Raw genomic sequence first — 20,281 nt, 5'->3', positions numbered from 1 at the left:
GACGGAGAGGGGAACCATAACACATCAAAACTGAAACGTCAAGACGACAGAGATCCCCTCCTACCCACCCGCTACCCGGTCCCACTGCCCGCCAGGGAGCATGGTCCCCCGGCCCGGCAGCACATGTTTGAAAGATCAGGCTGGCCAGGGAAAAAGTTATACTGCTGGCTCAGAAAGCGGGGGCTCCCCCCAAAGCTGACTTTGCAGCCAGCTTGTCATTTAAGCTGGAAAAAAGCAAAAATAGCTCTGGCTCAGCTGGGCTATCAGGGCACCCAGGACAGAGGCAGGAGCAGCAGGATGCTGCGGGCGGTTCAAGTGGAAGACAAACCTGCTGACAAGTCCGGGAGTGAAGGGTTAATGCTGCTACACAGGGGGAAAGCAAAGGATGCTGATGAGGCCAGTTGCACACTGCAAGGCAAGTTCCAGCGCTCTCAGTGTCTGACAGAGGTTGTGCTCACGCAGAGTGGTATTTCTACACTTCCTGCAAAGAAAATTGCTTAATAGCCTATATTAATGCTCAATTGGACAACAGGAACCGAGACTCCTGCCCCTTCCTTCCCCCGTGGCAGGGAACAGCAGGCTCAGGCTGCGTGTCCCCCGCAAGCCCCCCAGAGAGGGACGGGAGGGTCTCCGGTCCCTGACAGTGCAGGAGCCTGTCCCCTCCTCATGGGTCCCTCTGCCTGGCTGCTGGCGCTGGCACTGCCTGTCCCCTCCCAGCAGCACCGGTGGCCCCACCGCCCCAAGCGGGTTCCCAGCCCCTTCGCTGCGGAGGTGACCACACTCCCGCTGGCAACCACAAGGACAGAAGCCACCAGCTCCCCTCTCGTGGGTTTGACAAGTTCCTTAAAGCTTCTCAAAAAAAAAAAAAAAAATTTGCATCTACTTCATGGTCCATCTTCTGGCTATTTTTTAAGAAAATGCCTCCAGCCCTCCTTACTGCACGTGTGCCCGCAGGGCTGCAAAAGGGACTGACGGTCTCGCGGCTGCACGGCAGGGTGGGCCGACACAAGCTGGGCTTGCTCCCAGTGCTCTCACCAGCTGCGGACATACGGGCAAGCCTCTCCGGTCCTCCACGCAGCAGCTCCCCTTTCAGCATGACGAGAGAAAACGACGGGTCCTGCCTCCCGGGGACAACGGAGGTGAAGCCTCGGGGTCTGCAAAACGCTTTGGGATCTGCACACAGGAGACACTGCGCAAGTGCAAGGTCTGACCGTCATCAGACATCATCTGCCCAGGCTACAGGGGGAACACACACCCGCACAGCGCTGGTCGGTGACAGCTCCCGGACGGAAACACTTCAACATAAACAGTGCAAATCCCAGAGCAACAGTTCAAGCAAAGAGAGCGGCACAGTCTCGCTGTTTGCTGGGGATCTCACCGCGCAGGTGCCTCCACCCCACAGCTCTTGGGGTTCGCAGCCCAGCGGGTCGCCCCATGCACAGCCACGGACGCTGCTTTGGGTCGCACTGCCTCCACCAGCACCCGCAGGCAGCCAGCCAAGAAGGGGACCAGCGCGATGTACAGGTGCCACGGGCTGACCCCGAGGCAAACCTGCTGTGCCGTGCAAGCTGCTGCGTGGTAGCCACAAGCCTGTCGTGCAAGCCACGAGCCCGGCGTGCAAGCCGCGCTGCTGCCAGCCCTGGGGAGGGGATGGGGGACACTGCAGCGGGACACAGAGCAGCAAGGGGCAGCTCCTCGCCCTGCACTCCCGTGGGGTCACAGCAGGGTCTCTGTGGGGTCTCACAGTGTGTGGCTACGGCAGGGGCTGGTTCACCTCCACTACCACCTTCGACGCCTGCCAGGAGCCTCCTCCGCTGATGCCGGGGCAGGATCCAGCTGGGGGTCTGTCCTGTGAAACAGCCCAGATGCAGGAGCCCAGAGAAGGCAGATCTGGGGGGTCACCAGTGGAGACCCCCCCATCTGGCTGCACAGAAAGTGGGGCACAGCACAGCCCACTCGGCCACCCCGGCGGCACCTCTGCAGCCCCACACCTCCCCGGGCCGTGGCAGCCGGCACCAAGCAACCCCATGGCGGGCAGGGGCCAGCCGGGACAGGTAATCCGGGGAACAGCCGCTCTAATCAGTGGCCAAAACAGCCGGATTACAGCCCACCAAGGGTGCTTATAAAGAGGCAATATGGTGTCTGTCCCCGCAGCGAGCACCCGCTGCCAGTGACGACCCAGCGAGCCGGGGCTTCAGGCACAACACTGGAGAAAAGCTGCCGTGGGGTCATGCAACATCCCCCGGTGCTCGGGGATGCCCAGGGATGGGGGTTTGGGAAAGGTCAGGGCTAGGAACGGCCGACTGGATCCGGCCCACGGACACATGCAAGCACTCTGCCACGCTGCTGAGGTTGGGATGCTCTCACCAAACCACAGCCCCGCAGTTCACGCAGGAATCCAGCAATGAGTGCCTCGTGCCTGAAAATCAGCGTTTGCAGCCACCAGCATCAAATTTTAGCCCCCACACAGACCCAGCCCATGCGCTACTGGGGTCGGCATGAAGCATCGGAGCAGCGTCATTCAATGCTCAATTTGTTCCAAGAGGTTTAAATCCTCTCTCTTTGCGCTTCCCAGCGGAGGTCAGCAAAAGCCCCACTCCTGCAAGACGTCGCGGTCCTCTGGACCCAGCACAATCCCCAAGACACTTTCATACATAATTAGCAATGATTTGTTTATTAAATAACCTCTCCGCCGGGCGGTTGGAGTCAATCAGTAATTTAGGATGGGACTGCAGCTGCTGGCAGGTTTCCTCTGATTCATTGTTTGAGTAAATACATAAAACCAGATGAGCAGAGACTACCCTATCTCCAGCAGCAGCTTCTGCTGTCATGTTCGCACACAAAAGCCTGGGGAAAGGCTGCACCGGCTCAGCACGTGCCGGAGATCGAGGTTTGAGGGTGCCAAACCCAGTGGGAGATGACTCCAAGGACCAGTGCAATGGGCGCAGTCCCTGTGCTCGCCCCACACGGGACCCCCCGAGGCAGGGAGAGCATCGCTGCCGTGCCCTGCAGCACCCCCAGACCCCATTTCGGTGCCTTTACTGCACACACGGCCTCCAGCCAAAACGCAGCGCCGAGCCTCATCTCAGCGGCACACACGGGGAGGCCAAATCCTGCCTCCCCAAATCCCAAAACTTCATTTTACCATGGAAAGTTTACAAATACATACACCCTACGGATCATGCTTCAAGGGAAAAACCCAAAACTGCTCGGATGTGCTAAAGCGCAAGAAAAATTGAATGATCTGTCCAAGATAGCCCCAAGACTGAAGACCCAGGAGGTGCCACAGCTTCTGCTCAGCCTTTTACTGCAACCACGGGAGCACGTTGCACTGCTGCCCAGCCAAGGCATCACCGTATGCCTCGCTTCACACACTCAACGTGGCTTCGTACGGCAAAATGTTTCCCAGACGGACAGAGAACCCATTGTAGGATGAATGAGGACTATTGACTGCGCTCAAACAGCAGATCAGATTTGAGTAACATGCTGAAGACGTGAATTATTTCCATGGTATTTTAAGAGATAAAAGTTCTGTGCTGCGTGAAAAACAAAGTTAGCCCTTGGAAGGACTGCCTGGTTGCACAGCTAAAAATTACGCCCCTGCTGCCCACCAGGCCAGCACCCTGGCCACGTCATCTTGCCACCCTCAAATCAATAACGTTTGGAGTTATCTTGGGAGCCTTGCCAGGCCAGGACATTTTTGCAAAGCTTCCTGAGATTCCTGATGAAAGGCACTGAAGATCCAAGGGAAATGAAGCCAGAAGGATCATCGGATCTCCTGGAGATCCTGGTTGGATTTCCAGGAAGAGGGAGAAGGTTTCACGGGGACACAAGCTAGCTGAGGTTGCAGGTGTCTGCCCTCAGCGGCCCCGTTCGAAGGCGAAGGGCAGCAGCCCAGCTGCGGGGAAAAGGAGGGTTTGCTGGCAGTGGTTGACTTTGCCTGTCTATCGCCAGGCAGGTTGTGCCAAGGAATAAAGGGGACAGGTTTAAAAAAAAGAGAGAAAGCAAGAAGGAAGCCCCTACCCACTGTGTGGGCTGGGGCCGTTGCTCACTTTGGAGGGGCAGGGGAAGGCAGCTCCTTTTCCCGCAGCAAGCCTCGCAGAGAAGGCAGGAGCCTGACCTCAGCCCCCGCTCGCCAGCTGCAGCCCTGGGCACCGGCTCACCGGAGCACCGGCGGCGAGATGGTGCTTTGCAGCAAACTTTAAAATCGGTAAAAACAACTTCAGGGAGATAAGAGCTGCGTGGGACATCTGGTCATGGATGCATGAGGCATCACAGGCTCCTGCCTGCTCCTCCCATCACCCATGCTAGAAATGGTCCAAACCTGCAACGCATGTTTTGGTAACCCGCTCAAAAAAAGCCTGTGGCGGTGGCTGGAAGTCAGGCTGCTGGCAGCCGCGAGCCTGCTGCTCAGCCTGGCGTGACATCCTGCAGTGGGGGCTCGGGGCTCCGACAGCGCGGGAGGCGAGAAGCTGCTTCCTTTGACTCACACTGCTCCGGCAGCTCTTCTATTTCTAGCGGCCGTCTCCTGGTTTGAGGAAGCCGAGGGTTAATCAGAGCCCTCGCCCTTCTGCCCTCGCTTCTCTGACCTGGATCCAGCCCTGATCTTTCTGTTTCTGGACGTTTCAGCCTGGTAGAGCCTGCTTGGCCGCAGACGCTTTGAGCAAGGGTCTCACTGCTGCTCTCCATCCTTCCTGTTCAGCTTTTCTTAGCACTTGCCCATCACTTCCTATTGCAGCGAAACCCAAACAGCAACTTTCATGACTCAGATCTTTATCTCACGGTGGCTGAGACGCTTCAGAAACCCAGTGCGTGCAAACGGCTCTGCCTGTTCCCCCCCTCCCCGCGCGACTGCAGAATAACTGGCCAAGGCAGCAGGGATGGACTAACGAAGCAGTTAATGAAGCGGTCCTCACTGCTGCCAAGGGTCGCACCCAAAGCGACCCTCACTTCAGTGCCGGGCACGTGAAGCATCAAACAGCAATGGGCTCAACAACCTCTCCGTCCCTCCGGGAAAGAAAGATGCAGGGAGGCTCCCGTCTGTCCTGCCCTGCATGGAAAGTTTGCACTAATTTCTCTACTTGCCCAAATGGGATTTTTTGGAAGTAACTGCTCCAAAGCGAAGTGCTCGGTTTAAGCACCCAGCACAGTTCAGCCCTGCCCCAGTTCTGCATTAACCGGGTTATTTGTGGAGAGGAAGGAGGCGTGTAACGAGCTGCAGCAGCTCTCGCGTCAGAGGCACAGGCAGAGAGCGGACACAGATGATGCCGGGTAGGGGAAAAGGAAAGCAATAGAAATAAAATGACTTGAGAAATCCAGAAGCAGGCTGCAAATGCAACCTGCACATGCCGGGTCGGTAGAACACCGCGAGCTGTCCATACCTGTGGTTAGGACAAGGAAGAAGAACATAAAACCTGTGAATGATGCAGACGACCCCTGGAAAGGCTTCCCGGTTCTGGAGATGCTGAGAAGATAGATGTCTGCTGCTGCAGAAAGGCACATCCTAAAGCGGGTCCTCGCTCCTAGCAAGGAGCACCGGGGCTCGGAGAAATGCAGACGAGCTGCCTGTGAGCAGAGCCCTCTCAGCAGCGGCTGGGAACCGCTACGAAACCCCTGGGACAGTCTTTGAAGATAAGGGGCCCGAAGCTGGGTACCGACACCCTGACAGGCAGCTTCCAGGCTGACCGTTACCATGTCGGGAACCGGCACGCCGGATCGGCACAGCCGCCCTCCGACCCACCAGCACCGCGCAGAGCCCTCCGTGCCCACCGCCCGGGGGGGCTTCCTGGTGCTTTGCATGAACGTGGCAACATCCCAGTCCTCCCACAGCCTCCCAGAGCATCGCTGCCCATGGCTGCTGGTGGGGCACGTGCTGCATGCCCAGCACGGCCCATTCACACCCCGGGAAGGGGCAGCAGCTTGCACTGGGGCACAAGCATGGTCCATGCGTGCGAGGAAGGTCAGCATCCTCAGGGTGCCACCCCCACGCTCCTGCGCTGGCCCTGAACACCGAGAGCGTTTCGTGCACTTAGCAGCAAAAACAAAACAAAACGAGATTTCTCTGCTTCCCCACCCAACGACCAGGTCTGGCATTTTTCCCCGTGTTTATTTTTGTTCACATCCTGGTGTTGTTTTATGGCAGAACCCCCCAGCCCGTCCCAACCTGCAGCCGCGGCAGCAAGCGACGGCTGAGCCGGCGGAAAGTTTGCCGGCAGGCAGGCTGGGCAGGCGGCCAGGCGTCAGAGCAAGGGGAGGGAGCTCAGGTGGGAGCAGACAAGGTCTCCGAATAAAATCAAATGTAAATATTCAATCCTCAAACACAGAAGAGGGATGCATCAAAACAGCAAACGCGGGCGACGGCTTAAGTGCCTGGAAAACTTCAGGGACACAGTAATGAAATGGAAAACTACTGCCCTGGCTGGCATTTCCAAAGGCAGCCGACTGCACAAGCAAAAAATGTTGTGAGGAAGCAGTAGTGAAAATCCCCGTTATCACAACCAGGGCCAGGGCGAGGCATTTGGGAACGGCGCTGCTGCAAGGAGAGCGATGGCACGCCTGCGGAGAGCGGCTGTCCTGCAGCTCCGCGCTTGCTTAGCTGTAAGCCCGAAACTATGAAAGATATTTCCAATTTCCTCCAGGCAACAAGGACTTCAAATATTGCATTTCCCCCCATCTGCAAGCTGCCCCGCTTGCCACTACTCCGCTCTCCCACCAGCACCAGGCGGGTCGTGCAAACGCATCCAGCCTGTCGTGCAAACGCATCCAGCCTTACACCTACAGTAAATTGCCTCTGATGGCATGACGGAAATGCCACGTTTTACTCACAGTGAGTTTTACTCACCATTTTCCCCCCAGCTCCCTCACTGGGGGAGCGTGGGTGAGCCCGTGATAGTGTAACGTGCTCCCCTGCTAATTATAATTCCTCCTCCGAGCCTTTTCTGTTTCTCTCCTCTCCAAACCCTGGAACGACCCACAGAAAGGCGGCAGATTACCCTCGTTGCTGCAATAATTCATCGACTGGAGCCCAGAATCACATTTTCATTAGAATAAAATGCCCTGCCTGAGACAGCTAATCGATTTAGAGGACGCTAATCCAGAAGAAATTTGCTCCTGACCGAGGCAATGACCATTAGCGGAGCAGAAGGCCGGGTGGGGGTCTCGCCGGGCAGGGGGTCCTGGCACGGCAGAAGGGGGGCACTTTGGCAGAGCCCCCGGCCAGACACCGCACGCTGGGCGGGAGCAGATTGCCTCGGGCACCAGCCACGCATTTGGATTAGCTCGTTATTAAATCTAATTAGTTAATAGCTGGCCCGGCAGGGAGCCGGCTTGATTTCTCAAGAAGCAGGTGCCGAAGCATGGGGGTCCTGCGGGGGATGATGGGTCTATGGACCCCCTCCGTCCCGGGCGGGGAGGGGGTCTGCGCCCCATCCCCACAGGCAGGACAGGAGTCCTCTCCGGCACATCCAAGCCAGCCCACGGCACATGCTGCCCACGGCATGGGGCAATGCCTCGTCTGTCCCTTCCTCAGCTTGGCAGCCACCCCTGCGCGAGGGCCCACGTCCCAAGGGGCTGCATCCCAGCAGCGGCTCTCGCCAGCGGCCGGCGTGCCCACAGCCAGGGCAGGAAAGCGGGGTCAGCTCCCAGCCCCTCGAAAAGTAATTTTACAGCAGCCTGCTTCCTTCTCCTCCCAAGGAGGCTGCGGAAATCCTTTTGTCTCCGGTGCTCCTCCACCTCAGCTGTAAGAACAGGAAAAATCCCACCGTGCTCGCAGGAACATCACTGGCAAGTGAGTCAATTTTTCCCTGCTTCGGCAGGAAAAAAAAAAATAAAAAAAAAAAACACTCCACCAGAGCCCAGGGAGGCACGCAGGATGAGAAACGGGATGCATGGCCCAGAGCTCATCGCTGCCTTTAACCTGGGCTTTCTCCCAGCCTTCGTGGCCACCGACACTGAAAGGGCTGGGAATGCAATACCGGGAAATGCTTCCCGGCTCCCTGCAGACCACCCTCGCTCAAATGCTCCCAGGAGGCTCCAGCCCCGGAGCAGAGCCCTGCTCCCCACGGCAGCACCTGCCTCCCCGGCTGGAAGGAGCAGAGCCCCACGCGCCCAGGGGATCCCACCGCTCCCCCAGGGATGGAGCAAGGGCAAGGCCTTCCCCCCAAACCCTGCAAGAGCAAGGCAGAGCTGCCGCTGCCCCCGGCCGCGCGGGGGGAAAGCAGGGGAGAGCCATTGCTCTGCAATGGGGTTGTTTTTTTTTTTTTTTGTAAAACATTGCTAAGCAACCAGTACTCGGCAAGGGCATCATTCTGGACAGACGCTGTTTCAGCTAGAAAAAGAAAGAAAAAAAAAAAACCAGCAAAGGGATGCTCTACCGGGCAGTATTATTAAAAAGGTGCAAGCCAGCTTATTTTACAGGTCACTCGGCCCATGCAGAGAACCCTTTACACTTCCCTCGTTGAGCTACTGATGCAGGATTAGAAGCCACTAAAAAGAAAAAGGCACGTGGGTGTGCAGACATGCACATGCACGCACACCACATGCAGCACACCGAGCGCACCGGGGTAACGGCAACTAAATGCAGGTTGCAATAACGTCCTCGAGGACATCACTGCACATGACACGAAGCTTGCGAAGGCAGCGCTGCAGGTACCGGCCCTGCCGCTCCGCCGGCCCTGCTGCCGGACGGACAGCACGGCACGGCTACCCACCAGGGAGCTGGGCAAACCCTGGGGAAAAAGACAGTTCTTATTTTATGAGCTATTTATGGTCCGGCTGTAGATAAACTGTCCATATCTTTTTAAAATAGATTCTTTTACACTGCAGCCCAGAACAAAGGGAGCATTTTTGTCTTTTGGGAATAAAAAAAAAAAAAAAGAGAGTTGCCTAGCTGGGCTGGTGCGGGACAGAAAGCATGCGTGCCGGCAGCTGCCTGAGCGGGCACTGCACCGCAGCGGTGCCCCCACCTGCCGGCAGTGCCTGCTGCCTGCCCCCGATGATGGGGTGCCACGGGGAGCACCGCACCCCGGCTGTGGGTCTAAACCGCAGGGAAGGGTGAGGAAGCAGCACCTGGGCCCTTCGCTGGCCCCTCGCCCCCGCGCTGGCACAGGCAGCCCCGGCCCCCGCACGGCACGGCTGCGCTCGCCGCTCCACGTGCCGGAGCCAGATGGTTCGGAGGCTGGTGTACTTCCCACAAACTCCAGCTAGAAAACGGCTTGGCATCACCGCAGAGACGTCCCCTTCCCCCTCTGCACTGCAGTCCTCGCTCTGCAGAGCATCCCCCGGCCACCCTCCCGCCCCGCGCGCATCCAGCATCCCAGATGTGCCGTGACCCCCAGGCTCCCGTCGGCAGGCGGGAGCAGCGGCAGAGGAGCGCAATTCCCGGTTCCTCCAAGCCGCGCTTGAGACCATCCTTGCTATTAAGAGCCGGGGTGATGCCCTAACGAGCACGCCTCATCAGGAGCGTGCAGCCCGCAGGCCCAGGGCCCCCAGGCGCTTGCACGGAGCAATGAAGAGGAGCAGGTGGAAGCACCTTCGGCACGGGGCGGCGGGGGGAGCGCGCCAGGAAAACAGGGAAAACAGCCTCGGCTCCGGCGGCTGCGGTGACAGCCGCTCGCGTGCCCGGGGGAGGAGGGAAGGATGATTCACACCGAGCAGCCAAGAAGCGAACAAGCTGTGCGGGTTTTGGTACAAGTTCCCCCTCGCTTTGCCTCCCCTTCCCGCCCACCGTGGTCACGCTACAGCTACTCATCACGCCGCATCCGAACTCGGCTCCTTCAGGTCTGCTTAAAACCGACAGATCAAAAAAAACCCAAGCACAGCGACAGTTACCCAGCAAAGCCCATCCTACTGCTGTCCCGCTGCTGGACGGTGCAGAAGGGCTGCCCAAAACGTCCCAAACCAGAACCACCACAGCACGGGCAGGGTTTGCTTTGCCATGCCGCCGTTGCTGCCCCTCGGACGGGGCAGGGGGTTTCTGAAGCCCCTTTGCTTGGGTGGAGGGAGGCAAACCCCCTGAGCACCCCTGCCCTGTTTGGTGCACGGCCGCTGCTCTGGCCGTGGCATTGCTCCCTGGGTTTCAGGGAGAAGCACACGAAGATTTCAGGGTGCCTGCGGGGAGGGGGTGAGAGCAGAGGGGTCGGTTGTTCCCCTCTGCCAGCCAGGGAGGGGGCTGGCAGCACCAAGAGGGCCGACCCTGCTCACCCCAGCCCAGCCCAGCTGCAGGCTCCTGCCCAGCTGGGATCAGCCAGGGAAGCACCGCGTGTGCCAACCTGCAGAAAGCATGGGGACACACGGCAGAGCCCCGGCACCGCCGCCTCCCACCCTCCCCGCAGCAACCATGGGAACGGCATTTCCTCGCACGCATTTTCAACGTCATTGTGAGCTGTCACCCCCAAAGGAACAAAAAAAGGGGAAAAAAAAAAAAAAAAAGGAAATCAAAACAGCCCACCGCTCCCAGCCCGTGTCCCGGGGCATGCAGGTAACACCACGCGCACCGCATGCACCGCTCAGCGCAGCGGGATTGCAGAAACAAACGGAGACACGAGACGTGGCTGTGCTGGCACATCTGCAGCCTTGGAAAAACGGCCTCTTGACCCAAACCAGGCAAACCTGCTCCACGCTGGAAGTATGAGCAGGACCCAGCAGGTACCCGGCTCCTGGTGCTGGAGGAACACCAGCACATCCCACCCTGCCCCTCCACATCCCCCCTCCAGGTCTATCCACCTCCTGCTCAGATTTTTCTCCCCAGACACAAGCGTGCACTTTCAGGCTACGCCAGCTTCGGCAGCGCAGCCAGTCCCAGCCCCTGCCTCTCAAAGCTGCTGTTTATTCCCCAGTCCATCCCCCGCCAACCGAAAAGGGTTGAGTTTAACCCAACATCGGACACCCAGTCAGTGCTGGTGCCATGGCCAGGCAGCAGCACGCACAGGGCCAGCGGCTTCTCCAGACACTGTCACCACACCGGTGTATTGGGATGTGTGCCCAGAGGTGCTGTGGCACGCTCCCAATTAAAGAGATCTCCGAGCCCTGTTAATGAGCCTTCTGCCAGCATAATTGACAAGACATAATCACGAACGCACACTCTCCTGCACGCCCAAGCCCTTCTGCTCACCAGCTTCCCTCTCCGGCGCTGCCAAGAGGCCGGATCTGGCTGCAGCCCCAGCAGCACAGCAGGGATGGGAGCCGTGGGGTTACAGCCTGCCTGCTGCACCAGCTCGGCGGCTAGGCGGGACTCGAGCAGCGCACCTCGCTCAGGAGTTTGGCTCTCACCATCGGTCCCCAAACACACCAGCACTGAGGGGTCATGGCTGTGTACGGGGGGCCCCTGGAGAGATGGGTGAATGCTGCCTGGGGATGTCGTCACGAGCCTCCTGCACGGATCACGACCATGGGCAGTGCACGCAGGTGAACCACTGCAACACCCCGGCAGGGCGAACAGCTGTCGCATCCCAAGTTTTCCTTCCTACAATCAGGCTGAGCCACACAGGGTAAGTGTGCAGTGCTCCGGAGCCAACGCTGGCTGCACAACGATCCCTCCACGACTCACGGTGGAGACCCACCATCGGAAACAAAGAGCATCTCCCACGCAGAACATGTTCCTGTTGCTAATTTCCACCAGAGAGGAAGAAGAGGAGCTTTCAACTTGTGCTGAAAATAAAGCAGAGTATTATCATTTGTACTACCCCTCGTTTGAATAAAATACCAGACAAGGTATTAAATATGTGACTGCACAAGCCACACAGGTCATGCAAAGGAGGAAGAAGTCCTCTTTGCCTTTGGCCCTGCTGGCGCAGGACTGGCTGAGCTGTAACCACGTACCTCTCCCATAGCACAAAGTATTCCCCACACCGAACATTTCCTATGGCCCTCCGAAAGGAAGAGAGAGGAAAAATACACCCTGACACAAGGGAGCCACATTACACCTTTGCTGGGTGAACAAAGCAGGAAAAATCAGAAGCAACTCATCTCAGCAGCCAAACCCCAAAACCACATGCTTTCCCCCCAGATTGGTCCTGCGGTTTACTCGCCCAGCCAAGGCGGAGAGCCCACGGCGGCCGCACAGGGGACCTGGCCGTGTCCCACCGCTGCTGGGCTCGGCGCTGGCAGAGACCTCCCCACTCCTCCGAGCACAGGGCGAGCTCCTTGGGCAAAGCTGGGTCCCACCGCCCGGGAAGGGACCAGGGTTTCTGCCCGCTCGGACGTGGTGCTGCCACCGAGCCCCAGGAAACCCTCCCCGCCGCGAGGCAGCAATTTCCTCGGCACTTGGAAGATGCGAAATGGGCTGTGCAGCAAGTGCGGCGCAACTCAGCTTGGCAGCCCTCGCACCCCAGCGCTGCTCGTAGGCAGCCAGCACCGAGCGCTCGATGGCAGCAGCCAAACGCCATTTCTCATGGCACAACCAGAGCAGAACCAAACGCAAGTGGCCACAGCAACCCAATGCGGGGTTTATTTTTATTTTTGTACCCTCCAGAAAGCATAACACTCCTTTTCCTCCAAACCCAAGTCTGCAGAAGTACAGCTGTCTCCGAGCCAGGAGCACGTCTCTAACCATTAATGTTTGCACCTGCAAAAATAAGGGCCGCTCCCGGAAAGGCCAGACCTAAACCTCTGTATCTCAATCCCTCCTCTCCTCTGTGCACGGGCGATGGGAAGGCTTGGGCTGTAACTGCTTTCTTCAGGGACCAGAAGGGCAAAAGGATGAAAATAATCCAAGAAGGGCTTCGGGTTTCTCCTCCCCAGCGCTGACGGGCGCCTGCGGCACAAGGACCCGTCACCCCAGACAGCACCGGGTTACAAAGCAGCCCAAGACACGGCTCCTCCTCCAACACACCTGAGGGCTTTCACCCTGGAGAGGCAAACAAGGACGTTTCGAGTGCACAGCACCGTGTTACCTATCTGCCCGTTGAGCTGGGCAGCTCTACCCACCCAAGCCAGGGCCTTCCCCAGACTCACTCTGGTCGGGGTGCCTCTCCCGGAGGGGACCGAGTGTGCCGAACTGGGGGGCACGCAGAGCGGGCAGGGAAAGGCACCAACGGTAGCAGAGTCGGCTGGGGCAGAAGGCAACTGAAGGTATTGGCCAGAGTCTGAAACATTTCCTTATTGCCAGGCCAAGCCTTGTTTGTATCAAAATGGAATTAACTGCTCAGGTTAAACACTGGACAAAAGTTTCACTTTCGCTTCCAGGCGAGCTGTGGAGTCAGCACCAGCTCCGGGTACGGCACTGCCGCACCACAGCCACAGGCACAAGCATTTCATAAAGGCTCGGTTTCAGCAAGAGGCTGCTGAGACGTGGAACAGAATCTGTGTGCAAGTGCATCCCAGAGCGCACGGTCCGTGGGCAGAGCCTAGCACGCTGACGGCACCGCCAGGAACCACACAACCACGCCACTTTGCTTTTTAAGCTGCACAGCAGCCACGGAGCAGGATGTGTCCCAGGAAAAACCCCACAGCCACAGCAAAAGCCTTCCTAGCATCACCTGTGGTGGCAGCCCAGGCCGCCGGTGCTACACGGGCAAACGCTGATTGTCCCACTGGGCAGCTCGTTAAAACCACGCACTGTGTGCACGGACCAAAGGGCGACTGCGTTTCTCCGATAGCCTCGCGCATAGCATGCCTGCATACACCAGGGCTGTGCAGCTGGAAACTGCAGCCGGCGAGCAGGGGGCAAGCCCCAGCCGCTCACCGCAGCCGGCATAGGGCAGAGCCTGTACGAGACCTGTGGGCTGGTGCAGCAGCATCTGTCCTGGGGAAGCCGGCAGGGCCGGACGAGCTCCCAGTCACCACAGGGCACAGGTCCGCCCCAGCATCACCCCTTCCCCGCATCCCCCTTCAGTCCTGCCCCTCCTCGCGCCCGGCCGCAGCTCTGCGGTGACCCGGCCAAAAAAACAGCCAAAGGAAAAATGATCCAAAACCCCAAACCAGCCCAACTGCGCCTTTCAGGAGCACAAGTACCTCCGCCCTTCCCGCGGGAGCACCGGGCATGGCACAGCCCAGCCAGGGTCCGGCCCTCGCCCCCCTCGTGAGGAGGGGGTTTGCTAGAGCCCCCGCCGGCCCCAGCCCGACCCCGCTGCCCAAATTGCAGCCTGCGATGCGCGAGCGCAGCAGCGGCCGGGGCGTGGACGAGTTCAGTGGCTTCAAATTAGTGCTTGGGAGTTGGAGGAAGAAGCAAAACAAAACAACAGCAGAAACGTGGCAGGGCACCGGACTGCAGGCCCAGCGCCCAAAGGAGACGACAGCTCACAGCCCCCCACAGCCCCCTCACCACGGGGACACAGCGCCTGTCAGCACAAGGAGACCTGGGGGCCGTGGGGAGGAGGAGGAGGAGGAGGAGAAGGACGAGGACAAGGAGGGTGCCCCCGCTCAGCCCCCTGCAGCGGCGCGAGGGAGGCGATGGCTGCCAGTCGCCTGCACCCCCACATCTCCATCGTTACATGCGCTGCTCGTTTTCCGAAGCAAGCTGCAAAGCATCTTTGCATCACCATCTGGGCGACTGGGCTTGATACCCCCCTCCATCAAAACAGAGGGGCTGGAGGCAATGCCGGCATCACGGACAGCCGCTGTACCAGGACCAGCCGCCGGCCGGGACGCAAGTCCCTGCCTGCCCGATTTCGCAGGCACAGAGGACACACAAAGGGGCAAAATGCTTCCATATGCCTGGTACCGATGGTCACCACAGCTCCTTCACTGGAGAACAAGTTTCACAGCCTCCAAGCTTCCAGTTCATTATTTATGTCTCACTTGAGGTCTTTGCATTTGCAAAACTTTCTGAATAATTTATGTATGGTGTAAAAGTGAGGAAGAGGGACACATTTTGCTGAAAACCAGGTCACTCCTAATACCAGCCAAGCAGCAAAGGGAGACAATAGAAATAGGCACAGATACTCACTGAGGGGGGGGGGGGAAAACAGTATTTATATATATATATACACACACGCACACAGTCCAGAGGTGCCCTCGGCATCAGACGATATTTAGCAAGACCAGCCCTTCAGTAAATGAGGATTATTTTCAACCTTCTGAATTTATTCTTTTTTTAAATGAAGGAGAAAGCGCTGTGAATCAGTCCCATTTCTTTCCGTACCTTCACAGAGGGCAAAAGCAGGGTAGCTGCAGAACAGCTCCTCCACCAAATCCCAAGACTTTCTTACGTGCCTTTACACCAGCCTCACTGTCCCTGCACGCCGCTCCTGCCACACCAGTGTCGGCGGCGTGGGGGCTGCGAGGGGCCAAGCAGGGAACAGGAGAGCGCTTCTGCCCAGGTCCTTCTCCCTCCTGCATCTTCCTCCCTGTCGCATAACCATGCCGCAGCCCCGTCCAAGCCGCCCCTCCGCCTCGCTCCTCGCTGATACACAAAGAGTTACGTTCCCCTCGCGCCTGTCTTAAAACAAAGAGGATGTGAAACATTCAGCAGAAAACGCAAGAGGAAGGAAAATGAGAGAGGATATTGCCAAGACTTCAAGTAACTTCGGTTGCAGGCCGCCTCGCTGTGCCAAGAGCCAAGATGCCCTCCGAGCCCCTCGCTCCAGAGGCAGCGTGCCCCACGCCGGGGGTTTGCTGCTCCCTGGACCTGCCCGGCCCCACATCCGCACGCCCTCCATAACGGCCAAGGAGTGTGCGTGGAGGCGATGCTGGCAGCAAGATAAGGCCGCCCTGCCCATCCACGGGGAGACGAGCCGCTTGGAGACACCGGAGAAAACGAAAAGCCAGGTAAGAGAAGCGAGCACCTGATCATTACCAGGAATGGCCACCAGGTACCACCTGCACCGGCTCTGGCTCACGGCAGTGCTGCCCCAAACACCTGCAGTAGTGAAATGGGAACAACACCCGGCAAGAAGCAGCGCAGCAGCTCTGCACCCCTGGAGCATCTCCATCCGCGCTCAGACGGACGCCCAGAGGGTCTGTAATGGCCCACGCAACACGGCCAGACCTCAGACCTGTCGCACACCAAGGGTAACGCATGAGGAAAGAGCTGGGCCAGATCCTGTCCGGCGCCAGGTCTCTGCTGGAGAAGTCAGAGGCACCACGCTCGCCGGCAGCCGCACAGCCGGTGAAGTCACTCTCACAGCGGAGAAGGGGCCACGCACAGGAGAAGGATGCACAGAGCGACCGAGCATCACAGCCAGGGAGGGGACACTCATCCCCAGCCCCTCAGGCAGCGCTCTGCCCCATGCACCCCCAAACCTTCCCCCAAAGGGCTCCGCACACCACCTCTGCGGGGAGCCTGCCACCGCACACGCATGCAAGGCAGCCACGAGGCCAGGCAGCGCCGGTGCTCAGGCATTAATTAACCCTCCAGCAAAATCATCATTATTCATGCCCCTACCGACCACAGCCCGGGCATCAGTGGAACACACTCCCGGCCCTGCACAGGAATTAAGGTCTAATCCAGGAACGCATTCAATAGAGGCTACAAAACAATTCAGCCATAAAAACATCCTTATCTCCGGAGGCCGGCGAGCGTTCTTCCTGCCCCGGCGTGGGCAGCCCGGGGCGCGGGGGCCGTGCAGCATGGCCACGGCCGGCGGGAGAGGCAGCGGTTCAGCACACCCCAAAATACCTGCCGTGCAGCGTGACCGGGGCGAGGGCACAGCCGGCCCCCTCGGCCGCACCTGCTGAGCGACCCACTAAACGTGCCTGCTGACTATGCCCAGAGACAAACACCCTTGGGACCCACTGGTTAATTCCTAAAATTTATTTCCAGTGAAGAACGACGCTGTAGGATTTGTTCCGCGATAAAATGAATGCTCCATGCAGGGCCAGGCACAGGCTGCCTTCAGCTCGACAGGCGAACACACCGCAGCAGAAGACAGCTCAGACCTGCAGAACCATAAACGCACCCATAGCTGTCGGGTTTGGGGTTCTTTTTTTAACCCAAAACGCCCAAGAATTGGTACAATGGGGGTCCCTGTAATCCAGACGTTACTGGCTGCTACTCCAGCGCAGGGGAGCTGCACCCGTGGGGCTCGCTGTGAGCGCTGAAGGGGAGGGAGCAGGAATCAGCCCCCACGGCTGCGGCTCAGCCCTGCCGGGATGGGACGGGGTGGTGGGCTCGGCCAGAGCATCACCTGCCTGCGCACCCCGGGGGTGACGACGACGCGCCTCAGCTCCCAAAATAACCCCGCCGCATCCCCGAGGCCAGGCTGGCACGTCACACGGGATGCTGTGGGGGCATCCACGGCACGGGTGTGCATGGACGTGCCCCTCTCCCATCCCACCGCCCCACGGCACTGAGCCGGAGCAGGGCAGGGCGAGCTCGGCAAGGTGACAACTCGCGCTGCCGGCATGCTCGGTACAGTAAAGCTACTGACTAAGGAAGTGATCTGTGACTTGGGCTAAAGAAACTTAGAAAAAGAAAAAACCCCAAATGACCCCGTGGGGGGAACAGCAGGAACAGAGCCGCCGCTCGGGGAGCGGCCCACCCAGCACGGCACCCCGAGGGCGCAACCCACCCAACCGTGGCAGTGGGTGGCTGTGCAGAGGTGTCCCCAGCCCCGGCCGTGGGGACGGGAGCCAGCCCAGCCTGGTCATGAGGGGGGATTGGGGCGCTGCCGGCTGCAGGTGAGGGTCTCCCCGGCCCCGGGGCTGCAGCCTGCGTCGCAGCGTCCCCCTCCCGCACAGCCCCCACCACAAACCGGCGGTTTGCAGCTTTGCCCCCCAGCCCGCAGCTCTCCCACGCAACAACCGTCTCCACTTCCCCATACGCCGCTGGGGACGGAGGAGACTGCACCAGTGGGGCCAGCCTGAGCAGAGCCCAGAAAGGGGGCACTGGGCATCCCCCACTCTGAACAGAGAGGGGACAGAGGACAACCTGGGGCGGGGGGCACGGTACCTAGCCATCACCCCCACCCCAGCCAAACCAGCCCCAAAGGACACAACCCCTGAGGGCCATGGACTGGGACCTGGTGGACCAGGACCACTCAAAGTCCCGATGGACCAGGGCCAGGCACATCCTGACGGACCACGCATCTCCTGATGGACCAGGACCAGGACCAGGCACGTCCCAATGGACCAGGCAGACCACAAAGGGCTGGGGGGACGCAGATGGGAGCAGGTGGTCCATGATGGACCAGGACCAGGATGGGCAACGACGGGCCGGGTGGGACGGCGGGCAGGCTGTGCTGGGCCGGTGCCGGGGGGCCGGCCGGAGGGCGCGGGGCCCCGGCAGGGCCACCCCCGGCCCCTCACTTACTCTTGAGGGCGGCGACGAGCGACTTCCCGTCCTTGATGAGCTCCTTGATGAACTTGTTGGTCTTCTCCAGCTCGGCCTCGTGGGAGCGGAGCCGTTCCCGGAACTGGGGGCTGTCCAGGCAGCACTCGCTGAACTCCAACGCCGGCAGCCCCATGCTGCTGCCCGCACCCGCGCACCGATCACCACCACCACCGCCACCACAAACAACAACAACAAAAATTTAAAAAATTAATTAAAAAACGAAACGGGCTTTTTTTTAAGCCGAAGCGCGGTGGTGGCGCCGCCCTGAAGCGGCCGTACCGTGCCGGGCCGGGCCGTGCGGAGCGGAGCGGTGCCGGGCGGGCGGCGCGGAGCGCTGAGGCGCGGCGGGCGGGGGCGGAGCTGTCCGCCGCTCTGGGGCCGCCGCCCGGGCAGGGCCCGCGCGCTGCCTGCCTGCCCGCCCGCCCTGCCCGCTGCCGCCGCCGCCGCGACACGCCCCCGCGCCGCGACACGCCCCCCTCCGCCCGCGCGCGCGCCCGCCCCTCCAACCAATAGGCGGCCCTCACTCCGCCCCGCCCTCCTCGGCTCCGCCTCGCCTTGCCCGCTGAGCCAATCAACTGCGGCGCCCGCGGGGGGGCGGGGCGGGGCCGGCGGCGCCTCAGGGGGAACCCGCCCGGCGCGGCCTGTGGGAGCGTCCGTTCCCCGCGGCCCCGACGCGAGCCGGGCTGCCGGTTACGGTGGGTGAGCCCCGGGCCGGGCCCTGCTCGGCCCCCGTACCCGCCAGTAGCGCTGAGAGACAGGAGGGGTTGCTCGAGGGCCTCGCCCGGCCGTGCCCCGCGTCTCACCCCACTCCCCGCGGATCTTCCCGGCCCGGGGCCGCAGGGCTGCGTGGAAAACCCGCATCCCGGCCTGCAGGAAAGCCGCATCCACCGCCCGGTCCGTGTCCAGCTGCTTGGGCCTCTCTGGGTTGCAGCTTCGCACGTTTTTCCTCCCGTTAAACAGCTGTGTCGGAGATTATTCCCCCGGGTTTTAATACCGCGAGTTGAGAAAATAAACCCTTAATCTCTTGAAACGGCTGGTTATGAAGGGGCACCAGCCCGGAACCACGGAGGGACTGCAGGTCCCCCTCCCCACCACGTCCCTAGGAGCGCATCATCTCCAGCCCAGCAAGGGAGGTGGTGATGGGCAGGACAGCGCTGCGTAGCCATGCACAAACCCGGCCGCTTCTCCCTGCAGCCCATTTCCTTCAGGAACACGCCAGGAATTTGGCCCGAGCGCAGCAGCTGCCTCGTCACCTCCTTCCCTCGACTGGGAGCTTCCAGGAGCAAACTGCAGCCCACAAAACAATTGCTCCTCCTCATGGTTTTGGCTCTGGCTGCCATAAGGTGGATGTCAGGTAATCGGCAATAAAACATCAGCGCCGGCCCCAGAGATTTGAGAAAATCCATTCTTGCCGTAAATGATGGCACCAAGTCCAGGGCGAGCCACCCCGCAGCCTCCCCCCGGGCAGAGGCACACGCACGTACGAGCTGGTGACGGCCTCTCACCCCAGACTGTGACAAACAGACACATTTGTGGATAATCCCCGGATGACTGGAATTCCCCCTTTCTCCCCAGCTCAGCCATTCAGGCCGGCGAGGAGGGCGCGGGGCGGCCACCGCTCGGCAAACACGAGCCCATGCGCCGCGCAGCGAGCGCGTTCCAGATCGAGCACAGCGACGGGGCAGCATTCCTGTCAAGTCAGCCATGAAACGCGATGCAGAGCCGGTGCCAGCTTTATGCTTTTTTGCAAATTGGGGAAGATGGACGGTCTCGCACGAAGCTCGGGCTTCACGTAGGGCTGACAGAATGGGATCCAGCCCCAGCCCGATAAAAAGTTAATCCACCTATGTTTTCCAGCAGATGGGTCCAGGCACAGCAACCTGATACCAGCTCAACCTTTTGTCTCTGCTTTTTTTATTCACTGGCAGGTCTAAAGCACGATTTTCTCAATCTTCACACCACAGCCTAATTCAGGCTGAGTCACTGCCTTCAAATATGGTTTGCGAGCCACATTTTTTTGGATGAGGTCTCCTAATTATAAAAAAGGATGTAATACTAATTACACGCTTATCT

General features: G+C 59.8%; 1 protein-coding gene across 1 annotated transcript in view; it reads right to left on the bottom strand.

Annotated features, from left to right (window-relative positions):
* Positions 1-18,508, bottom strand: part of ARHGAP26 (Rho GTPase activating protein 26) — a 157,051-nt gene extending 138,543 nt beyond the window's left edge. The window contains 2 exon segments of the mRNA XM_050905360.1: positions 18,188-18,342; positions 18,488-18,508. Of these exon segments, the coding sequence (XP_050761317.1) occupies positions 18,188-18,341 (154 nt within the window). The 5' untranslated portion in view covers position 18,342; positions 18,488-18,508.
* Positions 18,509-20,281: the final 1,773 nt, after the last annotated feature.

Source organism: Gymnogyps californianus, chromosome 14, assembly GCF_018139145.2.
Source record: "Gymnogyps californianus isolate 813 chromosome 14, ASM1813914v2, whole genome shotgun sequence".
In the NCBI taxonomy this organism is placed as follows: domain Eukaryota; kingdom Metazoa; phylum Chordata; class Aves; order Accipitriformes; family Cathartidae; genus Gymnogyps; species Gymnogyps californianus.
Note: the sequence above shows the minus strand (reverse complement) of the source record. Positions and strands in the feature narration are given on the sequence as shown.